At 42.7% G+C, this 21,898-nt stretch overlaps 1 protein-coding gene across 1 annotated transcript; it reads right to left on the bottom strand.

Annotated features, from left to right (window-relative positions):
* Window positions 1-258: 258 nt before the first annotated feature.
* On the bottom strand, window positions 259-20,798 carry ZC3HC1 (zinc finger C3HC-type containing 1). Its single transcript, XM_070423891.1, has 10 exons — window positions 20,640-20,798; window positions 18,439-18,550; window positions 11,614-11,764; window positions 11,001-11,084; window positions 7,238-7,365; window positions 5,384-5,541; window positions 4,384-4,627; window positions 3,578-3,790; window positions 3,055-3,261; window positions 259-671 (listed from the first exon to the last, which is right to left on the bottom strand). The coding sequence occupies exons 1-10, from the start codon at window positions 20,783-20,785 to the stop codon at window positions 603-605; spliced, it is 1,512 nt and encodes a 503-aa protein (XP_070279992.1). The 5' UTR covers window positions 20,786-20,798; the 3' UTR covers window positions 259-602.
* Between the last annotated feature and the right edge of the window lie 1,100 nt (window positions 20,799-21,898).

Genomic DNA, 21,898 nt, shown 5'->3' on the forward strand with positions numbered 1-21,898 from the left:
CCTATTGTTGTTATTAAAGGGAAGAGAGAAGGATCGGCTTACTACTCACTGAAGACATCAGGAGATATTCCTGGTGACATAATGAACATCATCTTGGCTCTGGTTTAGGAATACCTTCTTTGACTAGAACCACAAATAAATTTTAGGCTTTGCAGCTAATCTGAAAACTAAAAATTTGACTTTGTTTACTGAAATTTTCTGTTTCTGCTTCCTTTACACCAGCCCAGAAGGCAAGGAGGAAAACAATTGTCCAGCATAAAAATTTTACCAAAAATTTATTAACACACAGTCATATTCTTGGGATATATGAGTCCTTAAAACACTGCCTCACACTAAAGACACTGAAAGTGCTCATGTACTTGGCCCTCCGTCTGGTTCCATGGAGCCAGGTTTGCTGTGCCCATCAGGTCCACATCCCCGTGTGGGAGCGGGTTCCCCTCAGTCCGATGCAGACGGTGACACTCAGTGCCTCTGAAAGGGCAGGAGCTCCTTCCGATTAAACCAAACGGAGACAGACTTGGCACCCGCTGATCCAAGGAGATGCAGGCTTTATTTTTCAACGTCACTCATTCCACTTCTCTCCAGGAAGGGCTGGGATAGCCTCAGGATGAGCATAAAGATTCCCACTGCCGGAATATTCGGAATACTTTCCTTGATTTCTCAGACAGACTCTATTGGTAGAAAAGCTCATTATTAGAGACTAAACTTTTTTCACAGAGATGAAGGATACATAACAGCATTAGGCTTGGTCTGTACATTTCTCCAACAATGATCTAGACCAGGGGTGGGCAAACATTTTGACTTGAGGGCCACAATGGGTTCTTAAACTGGACCGGAGGGCCGGAACGAAAGCATGGATGGAGTGTTTGTGTGAACTAATATAAATTCAAAGTAAACATCATTACATAAAAGGGCACGGTCTTTTTTCTTTTTAGTTTTATTCATTTCAGTTTGCCCACGGCTGATTTAGACATAGCCAAGATTGAGTAAAACAAGTTAACTTTATATAGTGCAATACATAATATATACCTAAAGCCAGAATAAAAGTCAAGAAGCTTGTGTTCTATTGTTCAATTCTTGCTATCACACTCTAAGATTTTAAAATACGGCTCAAGTTTTCTCTCCAAATATCTGTATTTGTCCTAATCTTTCTATGTGAGGATGACACTTCTGACCCACCAGAGTGCAGCACACATTTTGCTCTGGTTTCTTATCTGTGATGCTGAATTGGTCCTAGTTCATTATTTCTTGTGAACAAAGACTCACATGTACGTGATGCCCAGCTGGAGTTAATAATATAATCCAAGGCCAAGGAATAAAACAAAGGTAAATGACCATTAAGAGTTTAAACTATAACCTTGGTCTTCTCAGCTTCATGTTTTAGCCAGCAGAGCTAATAATAGGAAGAGTCTCATTGCCACTTGATCCTGCCTATGAAGTGATCTGAGATTCTGAGAAATGGTGTTACAGGGAGACAAAACAATTCCCTAAAAGATAAAAAAGTTCTCAGTGATTTGGAACACTTGGTTCTCTCTGCCTTTGAGTCACAAGCAGTGAGAGCACAAACAATATCTAACAAGATAATCCATAAAGTCACCCCCTGATTTCTGACATAATGACACGCTCACTGTTTTCTTATCTCTTTGTGCATGAGTGTCTCAATAAAAGAAAGTCGCAGGAGGGAAAAGTTTGAGGTCTTACTAGAGACCGAGAGCAATTTAGTTAATAAAGTGACAAAGTTGAAACAAGCAAGTTGAAGAACAGTGTAAACTTTTTTCCAACATCAAGATCCCTTACCACAGCCTCATTAAGCTTTGTATTTCCCAGCCACAGCAGCTGTGGGGAGGTTAAAAGACAAGCTGCCAAAAAGGATTTCAAAAGTCCTGGAACCCAGAGCCAATTATGAGGCCAACTTTTCCCACTACCAAAAAAAAAAAAAAAAAAAAAAAAAAGAAAAAAGGGTCCTGTGGGATTTCTTGTTAGTCTGAAGTGAGGGAGGAAGTTAATAAAAACTGGCAGTACATTATTTCATGAAGTTCTAGGCAGAGAGAATTTATGTGCAAAGATAGATCTAATCTTTCCAATTTGAGAGGTAGGTCAAATATTTATTCTTCAGATAACTTTATATATTTTCAAATTTTTAAGTTGGAAAAATGCAGATTTTTTTTTTCCTGCAAAGACTTGAAAAACCTTCATCTGTACATTTACTAAGGGTACAAATGTACATCCTTGGGCTTTTAGCATCACTATAGTTCCTTCCAGTGGAATCCTGTGACCCTACAGAACCATGTCTGGAAATACTTCTTTGCAAACATCTGTCGAGTATTATTTTACTTTGTCTTTGGAGGGAACAGAGGTCAGAAATTATCCTATTTATACCAGGCAGGCTACAAGGCAACTTAGGGAATGAGCCAGCAAAGAAAAGAGAACCCAGTTGTCATGGTTCCTTAATGCCCACCTCTTACCACTTCCAGCCTTTGCACAGAGCAAACACCTGCCTTGTCTTCTCAGCTGTCATGACGGACTGGCGCTTCCCCGTCCTTGTGACTGGCAGCAGTCATGACTGCGATAGCTAGCTGAGGTTCAGTGCACAAGTCTGGGGCCGTGTATCAGGGCAAAGTAACCAAAGTAACCTTCCCACTAAGAGGAATGAAACTGCAGTCTTGGTGCCAGAGCACAGTGCTCTAGGCAGCTAAGTTAATGGGCCAGGCTCCAAATGCCAGTGACAGCAACGGATGGAAAAAGCAGCTGTTCTGCAACATGAGGCTGGAGCAGCTGCCTAGTCATCTATTCCTATTTCTCTACTCCTCTTCCCTTTGAGACATTTTAGTTGAGAAGACAAAAAGAACTTCTCAGAACCTGCTAGAATGCCATATTCTAAAGTGCAGAAAGATCGAACCGGTTCCATGCCTATTCTCCAGGATGAAACCAGACGGAGTCTAACTGGACTTACGAAAGCTGAGGGCAGGCAGGGTGCTAATTATAGGACTAGCTCTGCTCCTCAACCCATAAATGGCGAGTGCCTCACACACTCCAGACAACGGCTCATCTCACCAGGGCATCTGTTTCAGTTGGCTGGTTAGACTGCTTATGGGCCAGGAGGATGTTCAGCACTGCCTTCCAGCCTGGCTCTGCCAGGGCGCTGGCATCGTCCTCAGTTCCACCATTCTCCCTGGTTTCCTTGCCAGGTGTGATCTTCACCCAAGGGCACCAGTCTCTATGTTGAGAGGTGGGATCAAAGAAGCTTCGTGAAGACGTGTCCTGACGGAGGACAAGGAGAACAGTGTTAATGAAGGGTAGTGCTACGTAAATTCAGAGGCACTATTAGTTGTCTGGTCTGTTCCTCTACCTCACTGCTGTCCTACCCCTGACATATTTATTACCTCTCCAGAATCCATCCCAAAGAAACAAATGACAAAACCCTTCAATGTTTTCCCTTTGGTCACCCATCTTTAAACTTATTCACACGGTTAACCTTTAGCTACAGGATGAGCGCACACCTGCTTCTCTGTGCAGTGGGTAAGGGTGTGGCATGCTCTTTGTGCTCAGTGGTTTCCGTATGCACAGGTGGACTCACCGAGCTGCTGGACGAGCAGAAGCGGGCTCGTTTGGCTCTCCGAAGAGGACTGGATGGCACTTCCAGGCCAGAGGTGTCTCCTGTTCCCATGCTCCGGGTCACTGGGCGGGTCCTGGTGGTGGGGCTAGCGGCTTCTGGCTCAGGGCGGTCAACAGGACTGGAAGAGTCCCAGCTCCGAGTTCGAGAGAAGATGGGTCCTGGGCTCCTTTCAGCCTGAGGAAGGGGAGATGATAATGGAAATACACCAATGTTTTTAGTGACTATGGTCAGGAGAAATCCTTCTAGAAGCATGTGAAAGTACTTTAGAGTTTAAATGATAAGAATTTAGTTTCTGAGAATATTAGATTTCTATACAAAACAATGAATCTAGCTTTTCCATTGTAACTGGTAAATAAAACACTATGTGGTATCAATGTGGTTAGAACTGACTCCTAAGTGAACTCCCAACTTTCCCACTAACAACATTTTTGGCAAGAATGCTGTTTTTATTTTTTAAATTTTATTTATTGATTTGAGAGAGGGGAAGGGAGAGAAGGGAAGTGGAGGGAAGGGGGAAGGGAGAGAGAGATAGGGAGAGTGGGAGAGAGAGAAAGAGGCGGGGGGGGGGGGGGGGTTGAGAGACACCCTGATTTGTTGTTTCATTTATTTATGCATTCATTGGTTCATTTTTGCATATGCCCTAACTGGAGATTGAACCTGTAACCTTGGTGTATCAGGACGACGCTCTAATCAACTGAGCTATCTGGCCAGGGCCAAGAATGCTGTTTTTAAAAAGTTCACCCCAAACAAGCCAATTAAGTCTATACCTGCTCTGAACTTGGGGAAGACGAGGCATCCTGGCTCCGAGTCATCATCCTCCGGGGAGACTCGGGCACCAAGAGGAAGCGCTCCGGCCGCCCCTCAGGGCCAGGGATGGGGGAGCTGGTCAGGACAAAGGATGTGTCCAGGTCGATCACGGATGACTCAATCTGCTGGAAGCCCCAGAGCCCCACTTTCCTCATACAATGTGAACACGTTATCAGGGAGAGCTGCATGGGTTCCAAGGAAGAACTATGTAGGAACAGAAAAGAGAGTTTTCTCAAAGGGTAATATTTCCAAGGGACTAGGCGTAATATTTGCAAGTAATGCTTCATCTCATCCAACAAATCTCCGAAACAGTCCAGTGACTGGGGACACATCTTCTCCAGGGCCCCAATCCTCTATCTCAGGACCCCCAAGGTCATCATCTGTCATTTATTTCCTATAAAAATACCTAGTCTTGGTGTGCTCTTCTATGGCAAGACTTTTAAAAGTTATGTTTTATAAACTTCTCTATCCCTTTTAAAACTTTTTTCTTTTAAATGAAAATTATTCCTTCATCTACCAAAGAAAGCATATTAAAATAAATCAAGATTGGTTCTGACAGTCTTCTACCTCAGAGGGAGTCTACGCCAAATTGAGCAGCTAGAATGGAAACACCAACATGGGGGCCTAGGAGACTCCAGCTGGTGTTTCCTTTGCTAGTTTTTATCAACTGAACTCATTTTTCTTCCTTTCTGAAAGTAGAAAGGAGCTTCATTGTTTATAGGAACACAAATTCCCAGCTGGGAAGTGACAGTGAAAGAAACAAAGTTCAGGTATGTTCAAAAATTTCTGAGTTCTAATTCTGGTTATGTTACTAATTCTTACTGTCCCCCCATACCCCCACCTCTTCAGTTTCTCTCTGTCTCTACTTTCCTTATAGGAAACACCATGTGATCTCCAAATACTATTAGTAACTGAAGTATATGGGTGTATGATGCCCCCCGGCCAAATCTGCTGACTAACCTACATGCTACCCAGCCACACAGAGAGAGAATACAGGCAGTGACGTGGACTTGGATATCTGAGCCTAATTTGGTGGCAGTTTTCCTCTCATCAGTCCCGTGGTCAAGTTCATCTTCAAGTAGGTGCAGGAGAAGACTGATCTTGTCTTCTGTAAAGCACTACAAAGGAACCAAAAAAAGGTTCAAGTTTTAGTCACCATGAAAAGAAAATTATACATAATACACCTAGATAATTCAAGGCAGAAGTCATGACAGAAATGACAAACACAAGACAGTTCTCTCTCTCTTTTTTTTTTTAAATATATTTTATTGATTTACCACAGAGAGGAAGGGAGAGAGATAGAGAGCCAGAAATATCGATGAGAGAGAAACATCGATCAGCTGCCTCCTGCACATCCCCTACTGGGGACATGCCTGCAACCCAGGTACATGCCCTTGACCGGAATCGAACCTGGGACCTTTCAGTCCGCAGGCCGACACTCTATCCACTGAGCCAAACCGGTTTCGGCAAGACAGTTCTCTTCATTGGAGAGGCTGTCCTGGGACCGCGCTACCTGACGGCAGCACACAGAAGCTTCTGAATTGCCCCAGATCTGCTGATTGAGAAGGTGGCAGTTTTCCTGGAACCACCAAATCTTTTCATACTACCAATTTGTTTTCAGTTTACCAACTGCACATTTTCTCTGAAACCTGTAAACTTCAAACCCAAATAATGAAAAAAGGTCACTGTTTATATCTTGGCCTGACAATGGATTTACTTTTTGACAGAACAACAGACCTTGCCACAGTTTTTAAAGAATGATGACAGGGTGGAAAAAAATTGCCGTGGGCCCTGGCTGGGTGGCTCAGTTGACTGGAGTATCGTCCCATACACCAAAAGGTTGCAGGTTTGAATCCCAGTCAGGGCACATATATAGGTTGTGGATTTGATCCCTGGTCAGGGCACATGCGGGAGGCAACCAATTGATAGTTCTCTCTCACGTCAATTTCTCTCTCTCCCTTCCTCTCTCTCAAAATCAATTTTTAAAAAAATCCATATCCTCGGATGAGGATTAAAAAAAATTACCTTGGCTAGGGACAAGGTGAAATTTGTAATAGGCATCAGAGGTTTGATGCTAAAATCCGTAACTACCTCATTGTGAAGAAGCAAAATAATAGCTTCTAGTTCCTACAATGAAGCTTGTTTTCAAAGTACTTACCAAGTGAGGAAATGAGATAGTAAACATTCAAAGTACAGACGGGCCAGACATTTCAAGATTTCTATTCACAAGAGAGGAGGGAGTTTATAACTTTCTCCTCTATCACTTTCTTTGGGAAATGATAGTCAATAAACCATATGAAATAACATTTCAGTATCTTCTGTTAAACAGTTTAAGTAACAAATTAGGATAAAATTGAATTTATGCCACTTAAAGAATCATATCTAAAAGTTTAAATGGAACCCATTTACTTAAACACTTAATAGTCACCTTTATTTCTTTTTTAAAAAAATATTTTTAGTTGATTTGAGAGAGAGGAAGGGAGAAGGATAGAGAGATAGAAACATGTGTGAAAGAGAAAGAGTAATCGGCTGCCGGTGGCACGCCCCACACTGGGAATTGAGCCCGCAGCCCGTACATGTGCCCTGACCAGGAATCGAACCTGTGACCTCTTAGTTCATGGGTTGACAACCACTGAGAAACACCGGCCAGGCTCAACAGTCACCTTTCTGATGAAAAATGAAAAAGGACAATTGAGCGACAAGCCAGTGGTTCTCTTCAAAGCAATCTGCGTCCTCTTGTCATTAAAAGAAATGATTCATATATACATGCTGGTGACAACTGAGGCCACCGAAGGCTAGTCAAGAAAAACTCACCATAGTTTTCAAGTCCTCTGGCTTCAGGGAAGGTAGCTGAAGGTCCAAGTGACAAAGGCTTTGAAACCGATCTAGGAATTCACTAACAAGAACAGCAGGCTCATCCAATGGCAACATCCCAAATCGATCTGCGGGAAAAGTAAATTGGAGGATTATATTGGTGCAAATTGTAAAAGAAAAAAAAGAAGTATAACACTGTGAGGAGCCCCAGCTGGGTGGCTCAGTTGGCTAGAGCATCGACTTGTAAACCAAAAAAATTGTGGGTTCGATTCCCGGTTGGGGCACTTATCTAGGTTGCAAATTCGATTCCTGGTCAGGGCGGTTACAGGAGGCAACTGATCCATGTTTCTCTCACTCCCTCTCCCCTTTCCTCTCTTAAATCAATAAAAACATATCCTTGGGTGAGGATTAAAAACAAACAGACAAAAAAACCACATGGGATATGTAAAACTGATAAGATATTTTATGATATAACAATTATTGATTTTTAAAAAAATATGTCCTTATTGATTTTAGAAAGAGGGGGAGAAACACCTGGCTGCCTCCCACACACCCGCTACTGGATTGAGCCCACAACTCTGACCAGGAATCGAACCGACGACCTTTGGGTGCACGGGAAGACGCTCAACCATCTGAGCCACACCAGCCAGGGCTATTGATTTTTTTTTTTTTATGGGGTGGTGACGATACTTCTGTGAGTATGTTTAAAAAGTAGAGTCTCAGGAAAGGTTTCTCAGAAGCAGTCAAGTTTAAGCTGAATTTGAAAGACCAACAATAGTGTGTTAAAGCAACGGATCAAGAATGGTACATTTGGGGAATCCTAAGTAGTTTCACAGTGTTGGAACACAGTATGCCTATGGGGAGAGTAGCAGGAGATAAAGTTCATGTAGACAGCGGCCAGACCATGACTTCATTAATGTATGTGATGAGAAATTACTGAATCCCTGGCCTGGTAACTCAGTTGGTTAGAGCATTGGTCCAACACGCCAAGGTTGCAGGTTCGATTCCCAGTCAGGGCACATACAAGAATCAACCAATGAATGCATAAATAAGTGGTCAAACAAATCGATGTTTCTCTCTCTCTAAAATCAAGAAAAATTAAAAGAATAAGAAATTACTGAAAGATTTTTTTAAAGAAGAAAGTGATGTTATAGATAACACGCATTAGTTTGGAGTAGAGATTGTAAGGGGCCTTTGGATGCAAAGAAATAAGCTTAGCAGACATCAAAGTGATATAAAGTAATAATTCCTGTAAGATACCAGTGGCATAAGGGTAGAGAAAAGAGAATCAGTATTTTAAAACTCTAAATGATGAAACCTCATTTAAAAAATAATTGAAAACCTCATTATTGTGGGTACAATAATATATAGCATTAAATTGGGAAAATGAACATAAACTCATGATGTTAAGTAGAATTCTAGAAGCAACAGTTTCATGAGTGTACAAACTTGTCAAAACTTATCAAATTGTATACCTAAATATGGGCAGTTTTATGTCAATTATACCACAACATGCTGTTTAAAAAAAAAATCTTTTTCAGTTTTGTTATTAAAAGGGGCCCCAAAAATAGTAACGGTAGCATTTTTGTCCACCAGTTAGTCTATCAATAGCAACCAAATTTTGGTCTCTAATATTATTAAATTATTTAAAGTTGTTGCAAGTAACCAAATATGTCTAAACACATTACATCACTTTAAAATGATGCAAAAATTTAATTTTTCAATTACAGTTAATATTCCATATTATTTTGTATTAGTTTCAGGTGTACAGCATATGGTTAAACAATCATATACTTTACAAAGTGTTGTCATTTTCACTTTAAAATATTATTTCTTAATAATTTATTTCCTATCACCTCTCCATTTATCAGCAGATGGCACCCTAGTCACCTTCTATATATTTTTTTTTCTTTGTGGTCACTTGTGGAATATTCCTAGTCATCAGTGACCCTGAAATGAGCCTCAGCTATCCTACTAAAATTAAAAAATATATCTACATTTCACTGATTTCTGGTCAAGGATGAAATATATGGATTAACAGTGTTGCTCTGTAACCATTGGTCCAAAGAGTTTTGTACCCAGAGGGCTCTGCAGCTAAGGCTGTTTATATAACCAGCAGAATACATATATGTAAAAAAATTACACTTGAGATCTCATTTTGGGCTCTCTTGTTCTACAGTGTTTTGCACCCATATCAGTGGTTTCTGATTCGAAAGAGTGTATCCTACCATGGCCCTTATACAGCGAGAACAGTGGTCCAGACCACTGTGGGCAGTCTTTGGCTGTGATGACATTCTTACTTCAATGCTGTTGTTAGATTGTGCCATTTTACTGTAATAAACTGTAGATTTGCAATCACTCTTATTTGGGGTTCTGTGAGTCTTCTTTAGCAACCAAACTACCATCATTAGGGCTGTTAGTGCACCAAAGGAAGCCAAGGTAGAACACGGGGCTCCTGGTTATCACAGGAAGGGCAGAGGGTTTGAAAGTAGATAACCCTAGTTATGGCTCCTCACTAGTTGGTTTTAAGACTTCTGATTCTCAGTTTCCTCACCTAAAAACTGGGTTGAACCTGGGGGGTGGTAAGATCTGGAAAGAGGGGGGGAAAGGGGAGAGGAAATGGGATATAGCTACAATATTCTCAACAATAAAACATATCCTATATAATAAAGAGGTAATATGCAAATTGACCATCACACCCTCGCACAAAGATGGCCGCTCCCATGTGGTCACAAGATGGCTGGCAGGGGAGGGCAGTTGGGGGTGACTGGGCCTGCAGGGGAGGGAGGGCAGTTAGGGGCGACCAGGCCTGCAGGGGAGGGCAGTTGGGGGCAACTGGGCCTTCAGGGAAGGGCAGTTGGGGGTGACCGGGCCTGCAGGGGAGGGAGGGCAGTTGGGAGGGACCAAGCTGGCAGGGGAGGGCAGTTGGGGGCAATCGGGCCAGCAGGGGAGCAGTTAGGCATCGATCAGACTGGCAGGGAAGTGGTTAGGGGGTGATCAGGCTAACAGGCAGAAGCGGTTAGGGGCAACCAGGCAGGCAGGTGAGCGGTTTGGAGCCAGCAGTCCTGGATTGTGAGAGGGATCCCAGATTGGAGAGGGTGCAGGCTGGGCTGAGGGACACACCCCCTCCCCATGCACGAATTTTATGCACCGGGCCTCTAGTGTGTGTGTGTGTGTGTGTGTGTGTGTGTGTGTGTGTGTGTATATATCCTAATAATAGACAAACATGTAAATTGACCATCCCTCTGCTACGCTCACCAGCCAATCAGGAGAGCATGCAAATTAACCCAATAAAGATGGCGGTTAATTTGCATACGTAGGCGCAAAGCGGCGGAGCAAAGACTGAAGGCTCCGGCCGGAGCAAAGGCCTGGGTCCAGGGTACCAAAGAAAAACCGGTGCCGGCAGCCAGGGGAAGGGAAGGCCTGTAGCACGAATCTCTTCATGCAACGGGCCTCTAGTGTGTGTGTGTGTGTGTGTGTGTGTGTGTGTGTGTGTGTGTATATATATAAAAATAAACTGGGTTGATAATGTTTATATTCCAGGGCCCCTATGAGGATTAAATGGGATAATGTATGCATGGCTAAGCCTTTGGCATGTCAAACGCACTTAATAAAGTTAAGCAGTAACATAATAAGTGAATGAATGTAAGTCAGTTCTTGATAAAGACCAAGAACTTCAATTAGATTTTCATAAATAAATATACAATATTAGAAATGCAATGACCAAGAAGAGATGGTAAATGGGAAACGTGGAATTAAGTACCTGGAGAGGGGCTATCTGGCCAGAAACAGAACTTCTCATGGGCAGTACACAAGGCTTTCTTCAGCTCAGCACATCGCTCCTTATCTAAAACCCACAGAGGAAACTAAGCTTTAAAAACACTATAGAGATTCAAAGTCTTAAGAGTATAGACTCAAACATAAAAATAACTAAGAAAATTACAAAATATATGAAATATTAGCAACTGCATCATCTTAATATTTTCTACAAAACAAGTTTTAAATCCAGATCCTAAGATCAATAACAAAGAGCGTATCATGTATCTTATAAGGCAGGCATTCCAAAGTGTGAGCCCTCACCAAGTCTTGTCTCTTTGCCTAAGTATAAATTTTGGAACCATAAAGTAAACATACTTACTGTTAGTTTCCCAGAATACATAAAATCAAGTTCATTCTAGTTTAGTTTTTTTAAAAAGGAATGACTGAAGAAAAAAAAGGAATGACTGACGCTCATACAGTGAAGACGAACACAAATTCACCTTGTTATACACAGCAGTATACATTCTTTAATCAAACAAGTGGCCAGTCTTTTCTGAAAAAGTAGCAGAGTCTATCTTTGAATATAGAGAAAAATGTAATTTGTATTTTATACTTACATCTGTCAAAATCAAAAGCTGGTTGTAAACTGGCACAGAGAAAAGCTTGACAGCTGGAGCACTTGAGCATATCACATTCAACTGTGACCCAGCCATATTTTGCACAGACAAGTGGAGACAGCTCAGGGGGCTTACCTGCCCATTTCAAAGAGTATTCATGTTAAGAAAAACAACACTGCAAGTACATTAAATTGAGTAAGTCAGAAATTAAACCTTTCACTTATTCTTTATGTATATAGAAATAAATATATTAAACTGAGGGAAAACACAGTAAAAAAAAGTGTTAAAACAATTTTTATTTATTTAAAATTTTTTATTTATTCATTTGAGAGAGAGAGGAAGGGGAAGGGAGAGGGAGAGAAAGAGAGATATATCAATTTATTGTTCCATTTATTTTTGTTCTTATTGGTTGATTCTTGTACTAGTATGTGTCCTGACTGGGGATCCAACCTGTAACCTTGGTGTATTGTATTAAGATGATACTATAAGCAACTGAGCTTCAAGGTCAGGGTTTAAACTTCACTCAAGGATATGTTAATTGATTTTAGAGAGGAAGGGAGAGAAACATGGATGTGAGAGAGAAACTGACTGGTTGCCTCTCGTACACACCCCAACTGGGGACTGAACCTGCAACCTAGGTATTTGCCCTGACCAGGAATCAAACCCTTGACCTTCCAGTGTACAGGACAATGCTCCAACAGAGCCACACGGGTCAGGGCTTAAAACTATTTTTAACCCTGGCTGGTGTTTCTCTGTGGTTAAAGCATTGATTTTCATACCAGAGTTCCAGGTTCGATCCCTGGCTCCAGTTGGGGTATGTTTGTGAACAACCAATCGATATGTCTCTTTCATATCAATGTTTCTCTCTCCCCCTCCCCCTTCCCTCCCTCCTTCCCACTCTCTCAAAAAAAAAATCAATAGAAAAAATATCTTTGAGTGAGGATTAACAAAAACAACTATTTTTAAAGAACAGACACATACAGGTCATTTAAGTAATAAGCAGAGAAAAAAGTTATTAACTTTTTCTCTAGGAAGCCCTATGTATTTCATTTGTTTAAAATGTCTATTTTAACCCTGGCTGGTGTGTCTCAGTTGGTTGCAACGTTGTCCCGTACACTGAAGGGTTGTAGGTTTGGTTCCTGGTCAGGGCATATATCTAGGTTCTAGGTTCAATCCCCAGAAAAGGCATGTACGAGAAGCAACCAATCAATGTTTCTCTCTCACACTGATGTTTCGCTCTCTCACTCTCCCTCTCTAAAAAATTAATAAAAATCATATCCTCAGGTGAGGATTTTAAAAATGTGTAATACGCCGAAGCCGGTTTGGCTCAATGGATGGAGCGTCAGCCTGCGGATTGAAGGGTCCCAGGTTCGATTCCGGTCAGGGGCATGTACCTGGGTTGCGGGCACATCCCCAGTGGGAGATGTGCAGGAGGCAGTTGATCGATGTTTCTCTCTCATCAATGTTTCTAACTCTCTATCTCTCTCCCTTCCTCTCTGTAAAAAATCAATAAAATATATTAAAAAAAATAAATAAATAAAAATGTGTAATACTTTAAATAATAAAATGTCTATTTTAGCCTGAGCTGGTTTTGCTCAGTGGGTAGAGCACTGGCTTGCGGACTCAAGGGTCCTGGGTTCGATTCCAGTCAAGGGCATGTACTTCAGTTGCAGGCTCCTCCCCAGCTTGGGCCCTGGTTGGGGCTTGTGCAGGAGGCAACCAATCGATGTGTTTCTCTCACATTGGTATTTCTCTCTGTCTTTCCCTCTCTCTTCCACTCTCTCTAAAAATCAATGGAAAAATATCCTCCAGTGAGGATTACAAAGTAAAATAAAATAAAATGTCTACTTTATTACTGGTGTGGGGTGGCATACAGAAGCCATTCACACGCACCTGCTAGGGATTTATAAACACTAGCAAAAGCACTGGGATGTGCCTAAGCAATAAGGCATAGTGAAAACCAAGCAAGCAGAAATATTTTTCACCACTCACCTATGCTCTCCTATTGTACCACATCCACTTTTACCTTCCAAAGAATATTCAGTAAAATTAATATTCTTCATTATTCTCCCTGCCCCCCAATTTTTTAAAATCCTCACCCGAGGACATGCTTTTTGTAAAAAATTGATCTTAGAGAGAGAGGAAGGGAGAGGAAGAGAATGGGAGAGAAGAAGAGAGTGGGGGAGAGAGATCAATGCAGGAAAGAAACATCGATCAGTTGCCTCCTGCACATGCCCTGACTGGGGATTGAACCCAAAACATGGGTATGTGCCCTGACCAGGAATCAAACCCTTGACTTTTGCATATACGGGATGATGCTTCAACGAACTGAGTCATACCGGCCAGGGACCCTTTGCCCCAAATTTGATTGTTATGTACTGTGTGTGGCCTAGTCTATGTGTTTTCAATAGGTTGAGAGCATCAAGAACATCTATAGGTATGTGCTTGGGAAAATGTCCTGAAACACTTATTTATCTTTAATACTCAACATTCAGCTTTTTATATTTTACCTAAAGAGCTCTTTTTTCACAGCACATGGGGAAAAAGGGATAAAACATGAAAGAAGATGTAGGAAAGTTCTATATTTTTATAAGGAATATGAAAATTTGAAAACATTCCCGTATCAGCAAAAGGAGGACTAAAGGCTAGAAAACAGAATTTAGATGTAAATGTTAAAGGAGCTGGGATTATCCTGTATAATAAAAGGCTAATATGCAAATCGACCAAACAGCAGAACGATCGGTTGCTATGACGTGCACTGACCACCAGGGGGCAGACACTCAATGCAAGAGCTGCCCCCTGGTGGTCAGTGTGCTCCCACAGGGGGAGCGCCGCTCAGCCAGAAGCTGGCTCATGGCTGGTGAGCGCAGCGGTGGTGGCGGACATCCCTTGAGGGGTCCCAGACTGCGAGAAGGCACAGGCCAGGCTGAGGGCCCCCAACCCCATCCCAGTGCACGAATGTCGTGCACCAGGCCTCTAGTCTAGAATAAAAGTAACAGAATCACTTAACTAGCTTAAGTTAAATAAATTATCATATCCAAAGTAGTAATCAATTTATAGCCAATGAGAACAAAAGAGAATAAAAGGAAATGGTTCTAAATACTTTCTTAAACTCAGACCCTAACTGAGTAGCTCCGTTGGTTAGAGCGTTGTCCCAATATGTCAAGGTTACAGGTTCAATCCCAGGTCAGGGCACATACAAGAATCAACCAAAGAATGCATAAATAAGTAAAATAACAAATCTATGTTTCTCTCTCAATCTCCCTCTATCTCTCTCTCTCTCAATCTCTTCTTCTCTCTCTCAAATCAATAAATAAAATAAAAAATACTATATTAAAATAAAAAATTAGTCCAGGGACAATTGAAATACCCAAATATATAATGATAGTAATGGATTATAACCTATTAACTAAAAGAAATCATGAGCCCATGCTGCTACAAATAAATTATATAAAGTTTGATGATGTTATTTACCCAATTTCAAAGTACCTCCCCACAAAACACTTTTAAAAAAATATGTATTTTTATTGATTTCAGAGAAGAAGGGAGAGGGAGAGAGAGAAACATCAATGATGAGAGAGAATCATTGATTGGATGCCTCCTGCATGCCCCCACTGGGGATCGAGCCTACGCCCTGGGCATGTGCCCTGAACTGGAATCATCCGTGACTTCCTGGTTCACAGGTCAACACTTAACCACTGAGTTATGCAGGCCAGCCACAAAACACTTTTTAATTACTTTATAATGGAGAAGACTGACAGACCCTCCCTTTTATCAAGTATCAAAGCGATCACTGCCAGTAAAGGGATAAATCAAAATCGTGTGCCACTTGGCAGGATGCAATGAGAACACAGCACCACTTCTGTGATGCTCTTGCATTACCTGAATCTAATCACAAGGAAATAGCACACAAATATGAACTGAGATACTACAAAATAACTGGCCTGCAATCTTCAAAAGTATCAAGATCATGAAATTCAAGGAAAAACTGAGAATTCTCAACTGTATCCTTTTGCTATAAAGAACATTACTGGACCCTGCTGGGTAGCTCAGTTGGTTAGAGTGTTGTTTCCATACACCAAGCTTTCAGGTTTTGTTTTTGTTTTTATTTTAATATATTTTTACTGATTTCAGAGAGGACGGGAGAGGGAGAGAGAGAGAGAAAGAGAAACATCAACGATGAGAGAGACTCATTGATTCGCTGCCTCCTGCACACCCTCTACTGGGGATTGAGCCCACAACTGGGGCATGTGCCCTTGACCAGAATCGAACCCAGGACCCTTCAGTCCACAGGCCAATGCTCTATCCACTGAGCAAAACGAGCTAGGGCAAGCATTCAGGTTTGATCAAGTGGAACAACAAATCGATGTTTCTCTCTCTCAAATCAATAAAGTAAAAAACAAAAAAACACATTATTAGGACAATAGATGAAATAATTTGGGTCAGAGGGTTAGTTGATAGTTATATGATTATTTTTTGATGGCTGCATTGTGAGTATGTAGGAGAAAGTTCTTGTTTGTAGGAAATACTTGGGGGACAATGAGGTATCACTTTGGCAACTTATTTTCAAGTATCTCAGAAAGAAAGTTCTTTGTAACCTGTGCAACCTTTCTGTAAGTCTACAACTATTTAAATTAAAAAAAAAATCACTCTAGTGAATAGAACCTAGCAAAAGTAATGGAATATCTTCTGATATTAGGTTACAAGGAGTCCAGCTTCTGTCTTGCTCTCTCTGGCTTGCTCACTCTGATAGAAGCCAGCTACCATGGAAAGGCCTATGAAGCAAGAAACATGAAGGTCTTCAGCCAACAGCTAGTATATAACTGAAGCCCTCAATCCAATAGCTACAAGGAAATGAACCCTATCAACAACCACATCAGATGGAAAGTAGATCCTTTCCTAGCCACCCCTAAGATGACTGCAGGCCCCACCCTATACCTTCACTGCTATCTGTGAGGGACCTTCAATCAGAGGACTTGGCTAAGCTGTGCCTGGATTCTTGATCCACAGAAATTGTGAGATAATAAGCATTCGTTGTTTTAAGCCACTGAGTTTTAGGGTAATTTGTTATGCAACAATAGAGAATATACAGAGGAAAATCTAGAAAAGGACAAAAAGTATAGTAGTCTCAAAAAATATTAGATTTGGTTGCCAAGAGCCTTACACTATAGTCCTGCCTCTGCCACTTGCTAGCAGGTTGACTTTTGGCAAGTCACATAACCTACCTGAACTGCTTCCTCTTCGGTAAAATGAGTATAATAATAATAATACCTTATTTTCATTGGTTTAAGGTAAAGATCAAATATGACAATATATGTGAGAACACATATAAAAATGTTAATTATTGCTGCTTCTCCTCCCTGGCTCTTCGTTTTTGTTTTTTTTTTGTAAAATGTTGGATCATCTAAAACAGTGGTTCTCAACCTTCTAATCCCGCGACCCTTTAATACAATTCTTCATGTTGTGGTGACCCCCAATTTCATTGTTACAAATTGAACATAATTAAAGCATAGTGATTAATCACAAAAACAATATGTAATTATATATGTGTTTTCCGATGGTCTTAGGCGACCCCAGTGAAAGGGTCGTTCGACCCCCAAAGGGGTCGCGACCCACAGGTTGAGAACCGCTGATCTAAAATGTTCCTTTGAGAGATGACATTTCATGATACTAATTTTCCTACAAGATTTCTTACCAAGCCCAGCTGGTGTGGCTCAGGGGTCACAGTTCGATTCCTAGTCAGGGCACATGCCTAGCCTGTGGGCTCCAACCCCAGTAGTGGGCTTGCAGGAGGCAGCCTATCAATGATTCTCTCATCATGGTGTTTCTCTCTCTCCCTCTCCGAAACCAATCCTATATAATAAAAGGCTAATATGCAAATCGACTAAATGGGGGCACAACTGGTCACCATGATGTGCACTGACCACCAGAGGGCAGACGCTCAACGCAGGAGCTGCCCCTTGGTGGTCAGTGCGCTCCCACAGGGGGGGCGCCACTCAGCCAGAAGCCAGGCTCACGGCTGGCGAGCACAGCAGCAGTGGCGGTGGGAGCCTCTCCCACCTCCACTGCAGCGCTAAGGATGTCAGCCATCAGTCGGACATCCCCTTAGGGCTCCCAGACTGCAAGAGGGCGCAGGTTGGGCTGAGAGACACACACCCCCACCCGGAGTGCATGATTTTTGTGCACTGGGTCTCTAGTAAAAACATATTTTTAAAGATTTCTTACCAAGTTTAATTTTTTAAAATATATTTTTATTGATTTCAGAGAAGAAGGGAGAGAGGGGAGAGATAGATAGAAACACCAATGATGAGAGAGAATCATTGATCGGCTGCCTCCTGACTACTGGGGATCGAGCCCGCAACTTGGGCATGTGTCCTTGACCGGAATCAAACCCAGGACCCCCCAGACCGCAGCCGACGCTCTATCCACTGAGCCAAACCAGCTAGGGTTCAAGTTTAATTCTTAAATTTAAAACATCAGAGCAGCCGAAACCGGTTTGGCTCAGTGGATAGAGCGTCGGCCTGCGGACTGAAGGGTCCCGGGTTCGATTCCGGTCGAGGGCATATACCTGGGTTGCGGGCACATCCCCAGTGGGAGATGTGCAGGAGGCAGCTGATCGATGTTTCTCTCTCATCGGTGTTTCTAACTCTCTGTCTCTCTCCCTTCCTCTCTGTAAAAAATCAATAAAATATATATATTTTTAAAAAAAACAAAAACAAAAACAAAACAAAACAAAAAACATCAGAGCAAGTAGTGTTATTCCTTGGGAGTAATAATTCCAGGAGCAGGCAGAAGTACAATTTGCATGAACTACAAAAAGGATATAGAAAATGTTTCCACTCTGCTAAAGAATGCTTCTTTGCTTGTAGATTCCAATGGTGGCTGTTCTGTTTGGGGTGATCCATTAACTGACTGGAATGTGGCTGATGACTCTTTCCTAAAATAAAATGGCAGAACTATTAGTAATCCTTTCATGGCATCACAAAGGATCACTTTGCTTAAACATTTTGTATCTAGCTTCTCTGCACTCCACATTCTCAACCACACCACACTGGATTTTAACCTTGCTAAAAACCATTTCAGCTATGTAATTCTTCTGATAACATTTTCAGTGGTTTCACAATACAGTCAGCCCTCTGTATCCACAGGTTCCACATCTGCAGATTCATTCCACTGCAGATATAAAATATTTTGGGGGAAAATGTTTTTGCTGATGTGAACTATGTAGTTAGGCCTATGATGGTTGTGTCTACACTGAACATGTACAGACATTTTTCTTGTCATTATTTCCTAACGACTCAGTAAACAACTATTTACATTATATTAGGCATGATAAGTAATCTAGAGATGATTTAAAGTATATGGGGGACATGCACAGGTTATATGCAAAAACTATGTCATCCTACATAAAAGGCTAATATGCAAATTGTTCCAGCCCACCACCCTTGGCCCCTACCCCCGGCCCCATAGGGGCAATCAGGGCCAGCCGGACCCCACCTGTGCACAAATTCGTGCATCGGGCCTCTGGTTTTCTATAAAGGACTTGGGTGCCTGAGGGTCTGGGTACCCGAAGGCGGTCTTGGATGATAGCACTTGCTAAATAGAATCCCAATCCTTCCGTCTCTTCTGTGTGGCCACACCTACGTTCCAAGCAATCCCTACCTCTGCGGTGGCTAACTGTTCCCCTAGTTCACTCGTGCTCCCTGTTCATATTTTGCACAACTTTAGTAAACACAAAATAAGACCCTGGGCTTCTGTGCATTATGTAATTGGGCCATCTTAGACATTTAATTCGTTTAACAGAAGAAAACAATCCTGGCATTCCTACCTAGATCAGGCAGTGATACCCACTCCTCCCATCAACGTACTCATTTGAAATGTCAAATCAAAGTAAAGATCTTTAGGCAATTTCATGAAAAAAAATTTCAGGGAGAAAAAAACCCAGCAAAAACCATTATTTTATTTGCAGGCAAAGGTATGTCAACAGCGCCGGGGGGAGAGGTACTGGGCAGAACTGCTGAAGACAAAAGTCATTTTAATAGAAACAGGATTCCACCCACTATTGTAACCGAAAGGAATTTATGGTCAGAATTCTTCCAGGAGACTCAGAGAGCCTCAGGGAGGTGCGGTTCTTGGGAAAACCTGAGGATTCATAAACTTGGAAGGGGGGAAAAAATGACACTTATTTTACTAACCTCTAACTGAAATTCAGCATTCTTTCCATTACGAATGAAGGTAATAAAACCATGGCAGCATCGGCAATCCCTGCGAATTTGTGACGAATGGAAACTACAGACATTTTGTCACATTATGGTGGCTGCACGTGCTTTGAAATATCATTGATGCTGATATCACTACTTCAACACTGTGGCAGCTACAAGACGGATGGCTGGAGAGTATCTATCGCGTTAGGAATGAAGTACGCGACTGCATCCCCTTTTTCTACTACCTTCATGACTGAATTCCAACAGAATCGACTTCCTTTCGCATCCTAGGTCATTATTTACTCATTTACTTCAGACAGGGGCAGGGAGAGGGCGGGCGGCAGAAACACACGGGCTGCCTCCCGCAGCCCCGCCGGGGAGGGAGCCCGCACCCCGGGCTGTGCCCCGACCGGAACCGCACTGGCCACCTCCGGGTCATGGTTCCATGCTGCCCCCCTGAACCACACCGGCCGGGCATCATCCTATGCAATTTACTTTGTACACTTACTAATAAGATGCCGAGAAGGGGTTCGTAAGCTTTAGCGGGCTGCCACAGCTGTCTACAGCTCAAAACCGGTTAAGAAGCCCAACTGAGAGCAGTCAGGTGCACATAGCGGTCTTCTTTCTTCCTTCTCCCCAAAACCTGACCACGGCAATCCCGCACACCCCGAGGAGATTAAAGCCGATAGTGACCCCAGTCTCTTTCAGATCCCGGGACGAAGCCATCCTCGCCGCCGGAGTCGCCCACCCAGGGGATCCCCACAGGCCGGACAACCCTCTCCAATCAGCCGGAGCTGGACCAGGGTGGACTCGCGAACTCACGCTTCAGTGCCTCCTTCTTCCGGGGCAATCCCCTCATCTATCAGCTGCCGGATTTTCTGGGGAGTCCCTTCTGGGGAGCGAACAACTGCACCCCAAGTCTTTTCAATCCCCGCAGCAAACGCTGTCCCCTCGCTGGGCGCCGCCATCTTGGTCCGTTGCCGAGTTACTTCCCCGCGGCTTTGAAGGCTCGGGGACTTCCGTTCTGGGGAGGTTCAGATCCCCTCTGCAGGTACCCTTCCGCGCATGCCCACGGCACCCACCCCTCCTTGGCCGTTTTAGGGCTTGGTACACCACGGGGCGGGGGCTCGGGTGTTTCGATTGAACCTTAAGTAATTGTTTCCTTTATGCAAGAGCATTTTGGGGCTGATAAAGGGGAGTTTAGAGCTCTGTCTCTTCAAGTTAAGCAGGAACAAGGGCCCAATGTAGTCTTCAAGTAATGAACTTAAATGGGCCGCCTAAATTCTATCTTCCTACAAGTGAGGAATTGGCGACTGTCACCTGAGAATAGATAATTTAGAATCCTTCTTAGAAACCGTATGACAGGTGGGTTTAGAAGTCTGTGGCATTTGGCATTATTGAACACTTCCTCCTTTGCCCAGCAAATACATTTACTGGGTGTGTCCTACTGACGCTGCCCTACGAGCTTGCAATGACCGTAGTGAACAAAGGAGACATAGTTCTTAGTGGACTTCGACTTCACAAACACGTTTTTCTATAGTTTTGAAATTGTAAGTGCTCCAAAGAAGAAAGGTATAAAAGGAGGACCTAATTTAGTTTGCAGAGTCTCCTGAGAGTATCTGGTGCTGGAGCTAAAATAGATGAGTTAGCCCGAGCTGGTCTGGCTCAGTGGCTAGAGCTCAGGCCTGTGGACCACTGGTGGTCCCTGAGGTCCGAAACGTTGGCCACCGCTGGACTGAAGGGTCCCAGGTTTGATTCCGGTCAAGGCCACATGCCCAGGTTGCAGGCTCATTCCCCAGTGAGGGACATGCAGGAGGCAGCTGATCAATGATTGACTCTCTCTCATCATTGATGTTTCTATCTCTCTCTCCCTCTCCTTTCCTCTCTGAAATCAATAAAAATATATTTTTAAAAAATGGATGAGATAGTGATTGGAGGGAGTTTGTCTCATATAATAAACTGAAAAAGAGGACTGTTGTGACTGAGCAGTGGGCAGGTGAAAATGGGACCACCCCACCCCACCCCTTCAGCTAACTCCCTGTGGGCTCCTAACTTCAATTATCTTCCCACCCACCAGGACC

Source organism: Myotis yumanensis, unplaced genomic scaffold, assembly GCF_028538775.1.
Source record: "Myotis yumanensis isolate MYYU_CA2020_CCGP unplaced genomic scaffold, mMyoYum1.0.hap1 SCAF_9, whole genome shotgun sequence".
Taxonomy (NCBI): Eukaryota; Metazoa; Chordata; class Mammalia; order Chiroptera; family Vespertilionidae; genus Myotis; species Myotis yumanensis.